Below are 15,802 nucleotides of genomic sequence, written 5' to 3'. Positions count from 1 at the left end.
TTTTCTAACACATCACTAATTTTTAGTGCCTTGAATCTCAAACGGTTTAAAGATAAGCACTTTGTTTTATTATTTCATTTTTAATAAAAAAATGTTGCTTTTTCACACCATCAATTCTGTAACCTTATACTCACTCAGCAAGGGCATATGTTTATTTTTCTGAATTATATTTAAACCGTTAAGTCAGGCGTAACTTGGGGTTGTTCTATTTATATACTACCTTTATACCTACTTATTTTCCCAACTAAATGTAGGCGACGGCAAGTTTGTGAAACCAAGGCTGTTTTTGGACATTGCAACCAAAAGGAAATAGTGAACCATGGGTACTCTGGGTCATCTTTTTCTTCCTTTCAGTCCTCCCTCTTTCCCAACTGTTTGAACATCCCACTTACTTGAGCCTTCTTTCCATGGACATAGCACAGATATTTCTCCATCGCCGGTCCAGGTTTCGTGTAGCCTGCTGGATGGAATCACACTCGGCATCTGTGGCACAGGCATCACAGTCATGCAGCAGGACCTCACACAGGTTGAGGACAGAGGCCACGCCCGTGCTGTGTTTCTCTATGTCTCTCTGAAGCTCCTGTAGGGAATGAGACATACCTGGTTCAAATACTTGCATACAGGGGGGAGAAACTGTAGCAGTATTCACTGACTGATAAATGGGCAGGCAGAACCTTGACAAATATTTCATTTCCTTGATTGGGTGAGGTTTGTTCAACTTCATTTATGAAAGTACGGCAAGCTCAAAAGTATGAGAAAATGAAACTAGAGCTATTTCAGCCATGTGAGCAATATCAAAATATAAACTGAACAAATGAAACAGACTATATTAACTATATTAAGAGTAAAATTGGCTTCTTTAGTGATCGAAAAATGAATCTTGCCCCAGACTCCATTTCACAGATATATCACTTCCATTCCAATCCATCGATCAATCAATCAAAGGAATACAGGTGCTCCTGTTAAGAGCTCGGATTTGCTCTCTAAAGAGCCACAAACTGTTTTAAACAGTTAATTCCACCATCATTAAAAGGCACCATGGTTTAAGGGACTTGGGTTCTCTATCATGTATGACATCATTACCATCAGCAGCTTCCTCAGTGAGCAATTTTAAATGTAGGACAGAAATAGAAAGCTTATGATGATAAACAAGGCATTGAATTTCCCCAGCGGTCTACCATGTGAAATTTTCATACTGCATAGAAGGTAAATGGAAAATGTACATTCTTTTTTCTGTTGAGCTTTTAACTCAATTTATGCAAAGTATTCCTTAATTAAAAGTGAGGCCTCCCATAACCATCTTTTGCTTACCCTATTCATCAAGCTCCTTAAAGTATTTTCCTTTTCTTTGGTGCAGTTCTTGAACTTGCCTAGCTGTTATCTTGTTCTGGTGATAATTCCCCAACTTACTCAGATAGCTGGCATTTACATCCTTGTGTGTATATTCTCTTTAACACCATGTTCCAATGTCTTCTCTACAAGCACTAGCCTATGGTTGACTCCAATAACAGTGCTTTTGATTAATTTTTGGAGATTTTATAAACTAGACACTAGAAGATAAATTCTTTCAAAATATTTCTATTTCACTAAACACTTCTCAAATCTCTTGCATACCCTTCTTCATTTCTATGGAAGCTATCACAGGAATTGCTGGTCTAAAAATACAAAATAAAATATCACAAAAATTGAACTCAACATTTGCTCAGAATAAAGACAGAGACTTGAGTGAATGAGATCACATGTTTGTAGGTCTTAAAGTGCATCTTGTACAAGTATATACATTAGGAAGCAGTGATAGGGACTTACCACAATCCATGTATTTAAAGAAGTTTTAGCATTTTGATTTACTCTTCCCTAAGTACTCAAAAGTTTCTTTTTCCAGCTTTATGGAGACATAATTGACATATAACATTGTGTAAGTTTAAGGTGTACAATATGATGATTTGATATATGTATCTAGTGAAATGATTACCACAGTAAGTTTAGTTAACAGCCATCACCTCACATACTTAGAATTTGTGTGTTTGTGTTGAGAACTTTAAAGATTTACTCTCTCAGCAACTTTCAAATATACAACACGATATTGTTAACTATAGTCACCATACTATACACTGTATCACCAGAACTTAGACAAACTCGAAGTTTGTACCCATTGACCACTTTCATCTATTTCCCCCATAACTAACCCCCACCTCTGGAAACCACCAATCTACTCTGTGTTTCCATGAGTTCAATTTTTTAGATTCCACACATAAGTAAGATCATACAATATTCGTCTTTCTCCGAGTTATTTCACTTAGCAAAATGAACTCAAGGTTCATCCATGTTGTTGGAAATGGCAGTATTCTGTCTTTTTCATGGCTGAATAATATTCCATTGTATATACACCCCAACTTCTTTAACCATTCTTCCATCAGTGGACACTTAGGTAGTTTCCATGTACATATTCACTGTTGTAAATAATGCTGTAATGAACGTGTGGATGGAAGTATCTCTCCAAGACGGCAATTTCGTTTCCTCTGGATACATACCCAGAAGTGGAATTGCTTGATCATATGAGAGTTCTATTTTTAATTTTTGAGGAACCTCCATAATGCCTTCCATATTGGCTGTACCAATATACAGTCCCGCCACCAGTGCACAAGGGATCCCTTTTCTCCACATCCTCACCAGCACTTGTTATTGCCTGTCTTTTTGATCAACAGCCATTCTAAGAGGTGTGAGTTGATATCTCACTGTGGTTTTGCTTTGCCATTCCCTTATGATTAGTGATGCTGAACATCTTTTCATATACCTGTTGCCCATTTGAATGTCTCTTTTGGAAAAATGTCTATTCAAGTTCTTCAATCACTTTTTAAATTGGATTATTTGCTTTTTTTTGCTATTGAGTTGTATGAGTTTCTTATATATTTTGGATATTAATACTTTATCAGATAACATAATTTGCAAATATTTTCGCCCATTCCACAGGTAGGCTTTTCATTTGATTGGTCATTATTTTTGCTGTGCAGAAGCTTTCTAGTTTGATTTAGTCCCATTTGTTTACTTGTTGTTGTTGTTAGTTGTGCTTTTGGTGTCATATTTAAAAATCATTTCAAGACCAATGTTCAGGAGCTTTTTTCCTATGTCTTCTTCTAGGAGTTTTATGGTTTCAGGTCTTACATTTAAGTCTTTAATTCGAGTTAACTTTTGTGAGTGGTGTAAAATAGAGGTTATTTCCTTCTTTTGCAAGTGATTATCCAGTTTTCCCAACATCATTTTTTGAAAAGGCTATCTTTTCCCCATTGAATATTCCTGGCTCCCTGTCAAATATTAGTTGACCATATACGTGGGGGCTTATTTCTGGGCTCTGGCTTCTGTTCCATTGATCTATATGTCTGTTTTTATGCCAGTACCACATTGTTTTGATTACTATAAATTTGTAACATAATTTAAAGCCAGGAAGTGTGATGCCTCCAGCTTTGTTCTTCTTTCTCAGAATTGCCTGGGTTATTCAGGGTCTTTTGTGGTTCCATACAAATTTAGGTTTATTTATTTATTTATTTTTTGGTGAGGAAGATTTGCCCTGAGCTAACACCCATGCCAATCTTCCTCTATTTTTTGTATGTGAGATGCCTCCATAGCACGGCTGATGAGTGGAGTAGGTACGCACCTGGGATCCAAACACGCGAACCTGGGCCGCTGAAGTGGAGCACATGGAACTTTAACCACTTGGCCATGGGGCCAGCCCAGTTTATTATTTTTATTTCTTTAAAAAAATGCCATTGGAATCTTGATAGGGATTGCACTGAATCTATAGATGGCTTCGGGTAGTATGGACATTTTAACAATATTAATTCTTCTAATCCATGAGCATGGGTTATCTTCCCATTTATTTCCATCCTCTTCAAAGTCTTTCATCAGTACCTTATGAAAACTCTAAGTTTTCACTGTACAGATTTTTCACATCCTTGGTGAAATTTATATTCCAAGTATTTTATTGTTTTTGATGCTATTGTAAATGGAATTGTTTTCTCTACTTCTTTTTCAGATAATTCATTGTTAGCATACAGAAATGCCCCTGATTTTTGTACATTGAATTTTGTACATTGAATTTGTGTCCTACAACCTTCTTGAATTTATTAGTTCTAACAGTTTTTTGTTGGAGTCTTTAGGATTTTCTATATATACGATCAAGTTATCTGCAAACAATTTTACTTCCTCCTTTCTGATTTGGATGCCTTTTATTTCTTCTTTTGTGTGATTACTCCGCCTAGGAATCCAGTACTATGTTGAATAGGATTGGTGAGAGTGGCCATCCTTATCTTGTTTCTGATCTTAGAGGAAAAGCTTTCAACCTTTCACCACTGAGAATAATGTTAGCTGTGGGCTTGTCATATATGACCTTAATCATGCTGAGGTATGTTCCTTCTATACCCAATCTGTTCAGAGTTTTTATCATTTGAATTTTTTCACATGCTTTTTCTGCATCTATTGAGATGATCACATGATTTTTACCTTTCGTTCTATTAATTTGAAATATCATATTTATTCTGTACGTTGAACCATTCTTACATCCAGAGATGAATCCAACTTGATCACAGTGTATGATCCTTTTAATGTGCTGTTGAATTTGGTTTGCTAGTACTTTGTTGAGAATTTTTGCATCTATATTCATCAGGGATATTGGTGTTTAGTTTTCTTTTCTCATAGTGTCCTCGTCTGGCTTTGGTATCAGGGTAATGCTAGCCTTGTAAAATGACTTTGAGAGTGTTCCCTCACCTTCAACTTTTTGGAAAAGTCAGAAGGATTGGCTTTAAATGTTCGGTAGAATTCTCCTGTGAAACCATCTGGTTTTGAACTTCTCTTTGTTGAGATGTTTTTGATTATTGATTCAGCCTCCTTATTCATGATTGAACTGTTCAGATTTTCTGTTTCTTCATGATTCAGTGTTGGTAGGTTGTATGTTTCTAGAATTTATCCATTTCTTCTGGGTTGTCCAATTTGTTGGCATATTATTATTCATAGTAGTCTCTTATGATCCTTTGTATTTCTGTGGTATCAGTTGTAACATCTCCACTTTCATTTATGATTTTTATTTATTTGGGTCCTCTCTTTTCTTATTGGTTAGTCTAGCTAAAGGTTTGTCAATTTTGTTTATCATTTCAAAGAACTAACTCTTAGTTTTGTTAATCTTTTCTATTGTTTTCCTATTCTCTATTTCATTTATTTCTGCTCTAATCTTATTTCCTTTCCTCTACCAACTTTGGGTTTAGTTTGTTCTTTTCTAGTTCTTTGAGGTATAAAGTTAGGTTGTCTATTTGAGATCTTTCCATTTTCTTAATGTAGTTGTTTATGGCTATAAAATTCCCTCTTAGAACTTATTTTGCTGCATCCCATAGGTTTTGATAAGTTTTATTTCCTTTTTTTTGTCTCAAGATTTTTTTTACTTCCCTTTTGATTTCTTCTTTGATCCATTGGTTCTTCAGAAGTGTGTCATTTAGTTTCCATATATTTGTGAAGTTTCCAGCTTTCTTCCTGTTATTGATTTCTTGTTTCATATCATTGTGGCTGGAAAAGATACTTGATATAATTCCTATTTGCTTGAATTTGTGGAGACGTGTTTTGTGGTCTAACACATCATCTATTTTTGGACAATGTTCCATGTTTTGAGGTGGCATGAAGGAGCAGGTACTGATGGCTGGGCTCTGCCATGGCCTCTGGTTGGGTGAGGTCCCAGGCTGTGTTCCCTGGCAGAACGGGGCCACTGGTAGGACTTTGTCACTGAGCAGAGCTACAGGCTGGGTTCTGCAATTGCTCCTGGTTGGGTGGGATGTCAGGCTGTGCTCTGAGACCACATGGTGCTGCTGGCTGGACTGTGTTCAGCTGGGGCCACAGGCAGGGCTTTGCAGTTGGACTGGGCTTCAGGCTAGACTCTGTGATCATGTAGGGCTGCAGGCTGTGCCCCAAAGTTGGGCGAGGCCACAGTCTGGGCTTCATGATCAGGTAGGCCACTGGCTGTGCTCCCCTGTTGGTCAAGGTCACTGGCTGGGCTCTCTGGTCAGCAGGGGCCTCCAGCTGTATCCCACAGTGGGGGGAGCTAGAGACTATGCTCCATGGTTGGGCTGGGTCACTGTCCAGGCCTTCTTGTTGGATGGGGCCACAGGCTATGCTTGGTGATTGGGTGGAGTCACGATCTGAGCTCCCTGCTTGGGCAAGGCTGCAGGCAGTGTTCAGCCATCAGACAAGGCTCTAGGTTGGACTCCACTGCTAAGTGGGGTTGTAGGCTGGGCTCCATGGCTGGGTGGGGTTGTACACTGTCTGGGTAGCTGGGCAGGGATGTAGGTTGGGCTCTGAAGCTGCGAGGGTCACTGTTCAGGCTCCCTGGTTGCAGGACCAGAAGCTATGCTCAGCAGTTGGGTAGGGCTGAGGCTCGGCTCCCTGCCCAAGCAGGGCTGTTGGATGGGCTCCATGGTTGCCTAGGTTCTCTGGCCTGGCTTCCCGGTGGGGCGAGACTGGAGGCCATGCTCAGCTGTTGGGTGAGGCTGAGAATTTGCTTCCCTGACCAGGCCGAGTGGTAGAAAGGGCTCCATGGCCAGTATGGCCCTTTGTCTGGGGACTCAATCAGGGAGAACTGCCAACTGAGCTCCCAGGCCAGATGAGGACACTGGTTTGGCTCTGTAAGGGCAGAGATGCTGGCTAGGATCTCTGCTTGGGTGCAGCTACTAGCAGGAATGTGGTCGGCGAAGATCTGAGTGCTGGTTGCTATCAGCCACACCCTCCTTCTCTGTCTCTATGTGATCCCAGTGGTCGAGCCCCACCAATTCCCCTAGCGATTCCTGTAAAGTGAGACTCAAGTGGGCCTCTGGGGATGCATCCCATAATTCCAGGGGAGCTGGATGCCCACGTTGGCCTCTCTTTTCCCACTGGGGAAGCCATAGGCCCAGAGGGACCCTCTTGGTGCAATGCTGTGCCAGCCTGGCAAGTGGCGATGCGGTCAGATTCCAGCCGCTCCCCTTATCCTTCTAATGCGATTCCTCCTGGTCTCTGTGGTCCAGGGGTTGCTTCAGCCTCACCCCCCGGGTTCTGGGATGTTCACTGTGGTGTCTTGCCTATGGATAGTTGCTAGTTGGTCTTGTGACGGGGGCTTAACTCAGGAATGACCCGTGTCGCATCTTGATGACATGGCTTCTCCACATCCTTTCGATTAGCTCTCGGAGTGGATTAGGCTCAGTGTGGATGACTCAGAATTAAAAATGCCAGGGGACCTGCTCACAGGGGGGTCCTCACAATTTTGAGAGATTTACCTCCAGGAACTCAACCAGGTTCCCACAGCAAATATCAGAGAAATGTCCCCTAGTGCTTCTGCTCAAAAGTTTTTGTTAAAATCAATAAACGAAGTAAGGATTGAGGGGTTTTATAATTATATATAAGTGCCCTAATACGCTTAAGGTATTTTATTCTCAGCTTGAACCTCCACTGGCAATGGTCTCGAATGGTCACAGAGTGTCCTGAATTTATTCTTCTTCATCTATAACACAGAGAAATTTGACAAAATGTTCTCTGAGGCCATCTCAAGTCTACATATATTTCTGCCCAATTAAGTCTGTAAGAATTAGATACATTGTCAAGAGAAACACCCAGAAATTCCACACAGGGAAATAGGAGAAAACACATTTCTTATCCATTTCACCTATTTAAATATTTGTCAGAATTTTTCCCCTCTGGAGACAGATTACTATTTATCTGTCTTTTACAACATGGATCCCAAATGCCACAAATTTTACAGAATCGTTATCAAACATTTTCCACCAAGGAAACTGCAGTAAATATGGTATGATTAAAATAAAATTTACTGAGCACCCACTTTGAGCTAGGCCCTGTGCCACATGCTTTCCTCATTAATTTTTATAATAACACTGTGAATATTAGCATTCTTTTTTTTTCCTGAGGAAAATTTGCCCTGAGATAACATCCGTTGCCAATCTTCCTCTTTTTACTTGAAGAAGATTGGCCCTGAGCTAACATCCGTGGCAATCTTCCTCTATTTTGTATGTGGGATGACACCACAGCGTGGCTTGATGAGCCGTGTGCAGGTCTGTGCCCAGGATGTGAACCTGCGAACCCCGGGCCACTGAAGTGGAGTGCGCAAACTTAACTGCTATGCTACTGGGCTGGAGGGATATGAGGGTTAAAACAGTTGATTACTTTGCTCCAGGTCATGCAGAAAGGTGGTGAGGTCAGGATTTGAACCCAAAACGTCTTTACTTTTAACCACCAGTGCACAGTTTTTTTAAACTGTAATTTAAAATTTAATTAAAAGGCAACATAAGCATACATTAATATATTAAAAAGTCAAAAACTACTACTGAACTCCCAATGAAGCAGTCCCTTTTCCACTCCAGATTCTTCTTCTTCAGAAACAACCATTTCCACCTCTTGTAGCTCTGTCTTCTGTTTCTTACTTCTGTATTTTTAAGTAACACCTTTATGTTGCTATTTCTTGATTTTTTTTTTTTTTAAAGATTGGCACCTGAGCTAACAACTGTTACCAATCTTTCTTTTTTTTTCTGCTCTGTCTCCCCAAGTCCCCCCAGTACACAGTTGCGTATTCTAGTTGTGGATCTCTCTGGTTGTGCCATGTGGGACGCCACCTCAGCATGGCTTGATGAGCAGCGCCCAGGATCCGTGAAACCCTGGGCCGCCAAAGCAGAGGGCACGAACTTAGCCACTTGGCCATGGGGCTGGCCCCCTCCTGATTTTTAATTTTAGATATTATTGACTCTCCTATAGTAGAAAAGGAATAAACTTCTACATGACTCATGGGGCTCCAATACGTGTTTTAGCTTATCTTATAGCTAGAGCCATATTCATTGCTTGCACGACTATGGTTATTCAGCATTTTTCATGTATGAGTAACAAAATTTGCTATGGTTAGATTTCTTTTCTTATGTAACTTTTTATTTTTCTGGAATCAATAATTCTCCCTCTCTTTCTCCATCTCTCTAAAATATGTATTGCCAGCTTCTATTCTCTCTCCTATGGAGTTAATAAAACTCCTTCCACTGTGGCTAAGCCCATCAGGCAATCTGTTTTCCTTCCATCTCAGAGCATCTTATCTCTCTACTTTTGTCTGGGCAGGTGTGCTCTCTAGGTTTCAGTACAGCTCTCATCTGGAACTTTCCTTTACCATCATCCTGGGAATTTCCCTCTCTTTATCCTGGTTGAATATTATTTTTCCTCTCATTTTAGTATTGGTTGCATATCTTTCAGTAGCTTCCTGTGAATGTGTGCATAGGAGGCAAATATTTTATATATTGAATGATGGGTATAATATTTTAAATTATTAATAATTTTTGGGGCCGGCCCCGTGGCTAAGTGGTTAAGTTCTTGCACTCCATTGCAGCAGCTCAGGGTTTTGCTGGTTCAGATCCTGGGCGTGGACATGGCACTGCTCATCAGGCCACACTGAGGCGGCATCCCACATGCCACAACTAGAAGGACCCACAACTATAGTACACAACTATGTACGGGGGGGGGGGGGCGCGGGGGATTTGGGGAGATAAAGCAGGAAAAAAAAAAAGATTGGCAACAGTTGTTAGCTCAGGTGCCAATCTTTAAGGAGAAAAAAAAAGATTGGCAACAGTCGTTAGCTCAGGTGCCAATCTAAAAACAAATAAATAAAAAAATAATAATTTTCTCAGCTTCTCCCAGCTTCCAGCATTGTTTTGGAGAAATCAGACTTTTTCACCTCAGAAACCTTAAAGATCTTCTCTTTATTGCCCGTGTTCTGAACGTTCATAATGGTTTTGCTCTGTCCTGGGCATGTGAGGGCCTTGTGCTCTAGAAGTGTGTTTTTCAGTTTGGGAAATTCTTTTCCATTACTACTTTGATAAATTTCTTCCTCTCTGTTTTCTTTATTCTTTTGGGGGGACTTTTATGGAATAACTGAATTAGATTTTGAAACTCTTGCATTAATCCTTTAATTTGTTATATTTTGTCTTCTACTTTTCATATATCTATCTTTTTGTTTTGCTTTTTGAGAGATATTCTCAATTCTGAAAGTCCCTTTTTAAAAAAATGATATTCTTTTCTGAATGCAAAATCTTTCATCTTTATGAGGTTATTTTGTTGGTTTGTTTTTTTCCTCGCTCTACAATGCGTTTTCTTGGATTTTTTTTTTCCTATTTATTTTGGTCTCTTCTTTCCATGTAGAAGTTCTCTTTAGTGGTAGAGATTCTTGCCTATCCACTTATTTATGAATGAGTCAGCCCTTGGAAGCTATGCATGCATCCAAGACATGCCAGGCGGGAGGCTTCACCGTAGGGAAGGTAGGTAGGGGTCAGGTCTTTGGTTGATACTAATATCACTACCCAAAGATCTCTTCTCTTGGTCTCGTCAGTTTCTCCAGAGAGGGTCCCTCCCATCTCTTGGCTGTTGTATAAGCCTGGTTAGTGACATGCTGGGAACCAAGTTGAGGCAGTGGGGTGAAGTCATACTATTGCTACTCATCTATTCACTTTCTGTCTTCCAAAGTCCTGTTGGATGTCTCTCTTTTCTATCGTCTTCTCTCCTGTTCTCTACGCCATTGTGGGTTTTAACCTTTTTTGGGGTTCTAGTAGTAGGCGGGGTTATAAATCCCTATGATCAACTTGCCATATTTAACAGGATACGGTTCTGATTTTCTTACATTTGCTAAATTATAATACTGGCCATTAGTATTTTAATAGTTATCACTGTAGACATCATTACCATCTTCTCCAGGAGAATTTGGGGAGCTGGAGGGTAACCATCACCCCACTGTTCCATCATCAGAATCTCAAACCTCAGAATCTATCAGAGAGTTGTAATCTCACCACAATTGAAAAATGGCCTGCTAACAATATTTTTTAAAAAGAAACGCTACTTGAAATATCAAAGTAACCCCAATACCCAAAAACTGTATTTTAATACCTATTCTCATTGGTTTAAAGAGCCTGAAAAATAAAGCAAGTACATAAACTTTTTCATAAGATTGAAGAAATAGGTCTATTTATATATATATATATTTTTTGGTGAGGAAGATTATTGCTAAGCTAACATCTGTGCCAATCCTCCTCTATTTTGTTTGTGGGATGCCACCACAGCATGGCTTGATGAGTGGTGTGTAGGTCTGGGCCCAGGATCTGTACCCGTGAACCCTGGGCAGCTAAAGCAGAGCGTGTGAACTTAATGACTATGCCACCAGGCCAATCCCTCTTTATACTTCTTAACATTTTTTAAGTAACTCAGCTATAATGGCCTAAAGCGTGGATAGAATTTTCAAGGACAATTTAAAGGCACAGAGTAGCAATACTTCTCATGGGGGATTATGGTGTTTAATACTGACAACTGGGGTCTGCTATGCTTAGTAAGAAACAGCAAGGAGAGTGGGAGGTGAAAATCGCTTCTCTATGCCTGTTTCAGGGTTACCCTGTTTTGCGTGGTTGGGTTGTGTGTTGTATGCCAGTGCGATGTGCTCTATTCACTACACACACAAGGGTGAAACTACAGTTCGGTGTGCAGGTCACGCAATCCTCCTTGTAAAACAGAATTGCTTTAGACTCTAAAACTCTGAGCACACCCCGTGATCTTTCTCCAAACACTATATGCAGAAAAAGAAGCTCCTTTCTAAGTCTAGAGTAGTGAGCTAGTGACCCACAAATAAATGAAACTGTCAGCACATTTTGGAGACAACCATTTTAGGACGGCCTTTGGGTGGACCAACATGAACCCTATGATGGCATAACTTCTTATGAGTCAATCCTGGTGGTGACATGGGACCTATTTGCCCCAAACACCTGCCTAGACAAAGCCTCCCCTTTCTCACCAACCCTGTCTAGCTTCCTCCTGATTTTCCATCCCAGTTCACCACCTCGTGCCCACCCTTCTCTCCTGGAGGAGGACAGACATGCAAGAGCCTACTTACTTTCCCTCAGTTGTTGGCACTCTTACCTGCTGTTCGTTAAGCTTCTTCTGTATTTCTCCCGAGTCGCAGGAATCATAGGCTATCGGCTTGGCCAGCTCTGACTCGATGTGAGCCAGCCACGTCCTCAGGCTGCTCATGTTCTTATCCAGCTGCTGCACAGCAACCAGAGTCTCCTTCAGCTTCTTTACCCTGTGGGCAGAGAAGGAGGGGCACTCAGCTTCTGTGAGAGGCCCCACTCAGGTTTCCCTCGTGAGCAGAAGGGAGTGTTGGGTCTAAAGCTGAATTCCTTAGAGCCAAAGCGACTTACTGGCTGTATGACTTTGAGCAGTTGCACAACCTCTCTGTGTCTGTTTCCTCATCCATAAAACGGAGATGAAGTAAGAGTACTTGTGAGATTTAAATGAGCTGAATAATGTGGGATATGTGGGACACATTCAATAAATATTAACGATGATTATACTCAACACAGCTATTATGATAGAACAGTGACAGAAGCTTCATGGTTGTCACAAAAATGATTATTTCCACAAAAAATATAATTTATACTCCTATGAAGTACACCTGGGAGAAAAAAATGAACATTTCCAGTGGATTGTCACCAAATCCACAGATTACAAAGCCACAGTTCTGATCCTTTTGCCCCAGTGGGATATATTTTAGCATTCTTGGGGCACAAACTCAGTTTAAAGAAGAAAGCACACTTAAGATAAACTAACAGTGAGTTATCACATGCATTTGAGCAATTTGAGTTTTACCAATGCCAGATCACATTAAAGGTAAACTGAGGACCTGCTGGATTGCAAACAGCAGAGGCTAGACACAAAGCCACCACTATCCACTCTTCCATTTTCAGAGTTTACTTCAGTTCAGTATTTGCTACATTGCATGCTTCACACACGCACAAAAAAGGTCTACCACCTTTTCCAGGAAGCAGTAAAACTTCATTTGTTTAAGTTTCCCATTTATCTAACTGTCACCTGTGAAAATCTTGTGTGCAAGATGCCAGGAGGACAAAATAAATAAGACTTATTTTCCTAATGACATGTATAATCTGACTGGAAATCTAGACATGTGAACAATGAAATCTAATACAGTGTGGAAAGAACCAAACTAAAGAAATGAACCAAGTCTCTGGGTGATAAATAAGAAGTGTCAATTCTGTCTGGCCACATTCAGGGAATTATTCGTTCATTCATTCATTTACTCCTCGTTCCTTTCTTTATTCTTTCTACAGACGTTTACGGTGCTCGATGGTAGAAATACAGTGATGACTACCGTTTCAACCTTGCCATTGGAGGAACTTAGATTTTGATGAAAGAGGGGAAATAGAGGAATAACATTTGAACTGCATCTTGAAAGACGGATGTAAGCCAAGCAGGACATTTCTGGCCTAGGAAACAGAAAGAAGAAAAGTAGAGATTTTGAAGGCAAACAGTGTGGTAATGCCAGGGAGGATGGGGAAGAGAGATGCAGAAGTGGTAAGAGATAAGACTGGAGCAAGATTATAAAGATCCTGCAGTGACACGATAATGGGTTTGTATGCAGTTTTAAAAATGAACAGGAACTTTGCCAAGATTTACCAGCAGAGGATGATAGGACCAGTTCTGATTTTGAATATGTAAGTGTGATGAGAGGGTGTTCTGGAAGCCCATTCAGGAAGTAAAAAGAATAGCCCAAGCATCTTACATCCAAAGCCTACATTTTGGAAACAGTGGTAACAGAGGTGAGGATGGAATTGCTAAATTCATGAACTGGCATGATGTGAGGGAGGAGGAGCTAAAAACTATGTGTTTCCCAGCTGGGTGACTAGATGGATGCTGCCACCTCAGGATATATAGGATGAGGAGCAAGTTCTTGGGATTAATGGTGCATGAACGTTTGAGATACAACGAGCCCGAGGGATCGGGTAGTTCTTAGGTTCAGCAAAGAGGATGGAGTTTATTGCATTGGCTTGGGTATTGTTGGCATAGAGTTGAAGCCTTATGAAAGGACATGTTTCAACCTGAAAGGGTGTGGATGAGAAGAATGAATTTCAGGAGGCCAGTTAAAGAAGGAGGAATCGCAGAGAAAGAAAAACAACCAGAAAGGAAAGAAGTGAACCAGGAAAAGGTAGCGTGAAATTAAATGCAGGAAAAGTTTCAAGAAGGAAGTGTTGGTGGGGGGATCAGATTGATGTTGTTTAAGGGTACAAACTTGCAACGAATAGTAAATAAGCCACAGAGATCTAATGCACAGTATAAAGAATATAGACAAAAATATTGTACTATAATTACGTAATGGGATAAATATTGCTACAATGACAATTATATTACAATATATAAACGTATTGAAGTAACACATTGCCTTAAAATTATACAATGTTATATGTCAGATACATTTAATAAAAATAAAAATAGGACCAGCCTTGGTGGCCTAGTGGTTAAGTTCAGTGTGCTCCGCTTCAATGGCCTGGGTTCAGTTCCCACATGCAGACCTCCACGCTCTGTTAGTGGCCATGCTGTGCCGGCAGCACACATACTAAAAAATACAGGAAGACTGCCAAGGAGGTTAGTTCAGGGTGAATCTTCCTCAGCAAAAAAAAAAAAAATAATAATAAATAAAATAAAATAAAGAAGGAATTGTTGATCGAAGTACAATCTGAATGACCCCCTTCTCAGAGTCACCTGGTTTGCCTCCAATAAATGCAGTTTCCTTTGAATCAGAACCTCTCAAGGTGTGGCCAGGGAATCTGCATTTTTAACAAGCACTGCAGGGAGTCTTATGCACACTAAAGCTTGGGGACCAATGGTCTACTCTGCCCAATGCAGGGCAGTATAGTATAATGAGGCCTAACAAAGAGGACCTGGGGTCTAGCGATGCGGGGGGCTCTGCCGACCCTAAGTGAGTAGTTCCATCGAGGGCTGGGGAAACAGAACCCAGAATGCATTTGGGTTCACTTATGACAAGGGAGGGTTGTTCATTATTTTAAGAAAGTAGGCAGTGAAGGTGAGTAAATATGGTCTGAAACCTGTAGAATGATGTGGCTACAAGGAAAAATTGATGTTTTTGTTTGTTTTGTTCAATGCAGTTTAATATTTGGAATAGCTTTAGAATGTTTTCAGGCAGAGAGTATGGAACTCATAAGAAAGAAGCCAAAGACAGGAGAAAAAGGAGGAGAGAAATTTCAGATGAATATAATCAATGGAGCAAGCACGCCGAGGAGGCAGGTCAAGGGCACAAGCGCATGGATAAATATATTAGTTTTGAAAGGTGCCTTCCCATTGTGGGCAGGGTGTGAGCAGGAGTTTGGGAAGAACAGAGGTAGTATTTCTTAGCTCTATTCTTACCAAGAAATAGCAGCAAAAGCTGATTACTGAGTCCCCGGTGAGGGCCTGACATGGCTGAGTGTATATAGATAGCTCTACAAAGAAAAGTGATAGGGATGATCAATGTTTCTGATACAGCCCTTATTTAAAATTCAGTTCTGGTTTAAGGCCGTGACTCTTGCCTTTTAGTTCAGGAAATGTGGTCACCTTATTGACACTGCTCATAATATAGACGGCTAGCAGAAAAGCAAAATACTTCAGCCTCTAAGGTGTCAACTTGGTCCAACTGAAGAGGCATCTGCTTGAAAAAAATGTCAAGAGCAGCATGACCTTTAAAACTCTAGAGAGGTGATATATTTCAAGGCAGGGATCTGCCATAGAATACTCTCAAAGTCTGACGACCCGCACGTAGAGTCATCCAGCATTTCTCAACTTTATTACTTTCAGACAGTAAAGAAGTGATTCTCAAGTGGGGATGGTTACAGGGTCACCTAGGGGTGCTTTCAAACCACACGTGCCAGCTGCTAACTCTCTTCTTCCCACCTCCCTCTGCACCCCCCGCCACTCCTCT

At 40.6% G+C, this 15,802-nt stretch overlaps 1 protein-coding gene across 6 annotated transcripts in view; it reads right to left on the bottom strand.

The window, feature by feature from the left end:
* Positions 1 to 15,802, bottom strand: part of SYNE1 (spectrin repeat containing nuclear envelope protein 1) — a 443,793-nt gene that overhangs the window by 31,611 nt on the left and 396,380 nt on the right. For all 6 annotated transcript variants that reach the window (XM_070603011.1, XM_070603013.1, XM_070603016.1 and 3 more), the window contains 2 exons: positions 11,953 to 12,115; positions 393 to 580 (listed from right to left, as the gene is read on the bottom strand). In XM_070603011.1, the coding sequence (XP_070459112.1) occupies positions 393 to 580; positions 11,953 to 12,115 (351 nt within the window). The remainder of the gene's footprint in view (positions 1 to 392; positions 581 to 11,952; positions 12,116 to 15,802) is intronic.

This window comes from Equus przewalskii, chromosome 32 (genome assembly GCF_037783145.1).
Source record: "Equus przewalskii isolate Varuska chromosome 32, EquPr2, whole genome shotgun sequence".
NCBI lineage: Eukaryota > Metazoa > Chordata > Mammalia > Perissodactyla > Equidae > Equus > Equus przewalskii.
The sequence above is the reverse complement of the archived record's forward strand: the minus strand, read 5'-3'. Positions and strand labels throughout refer to the sequence as shown.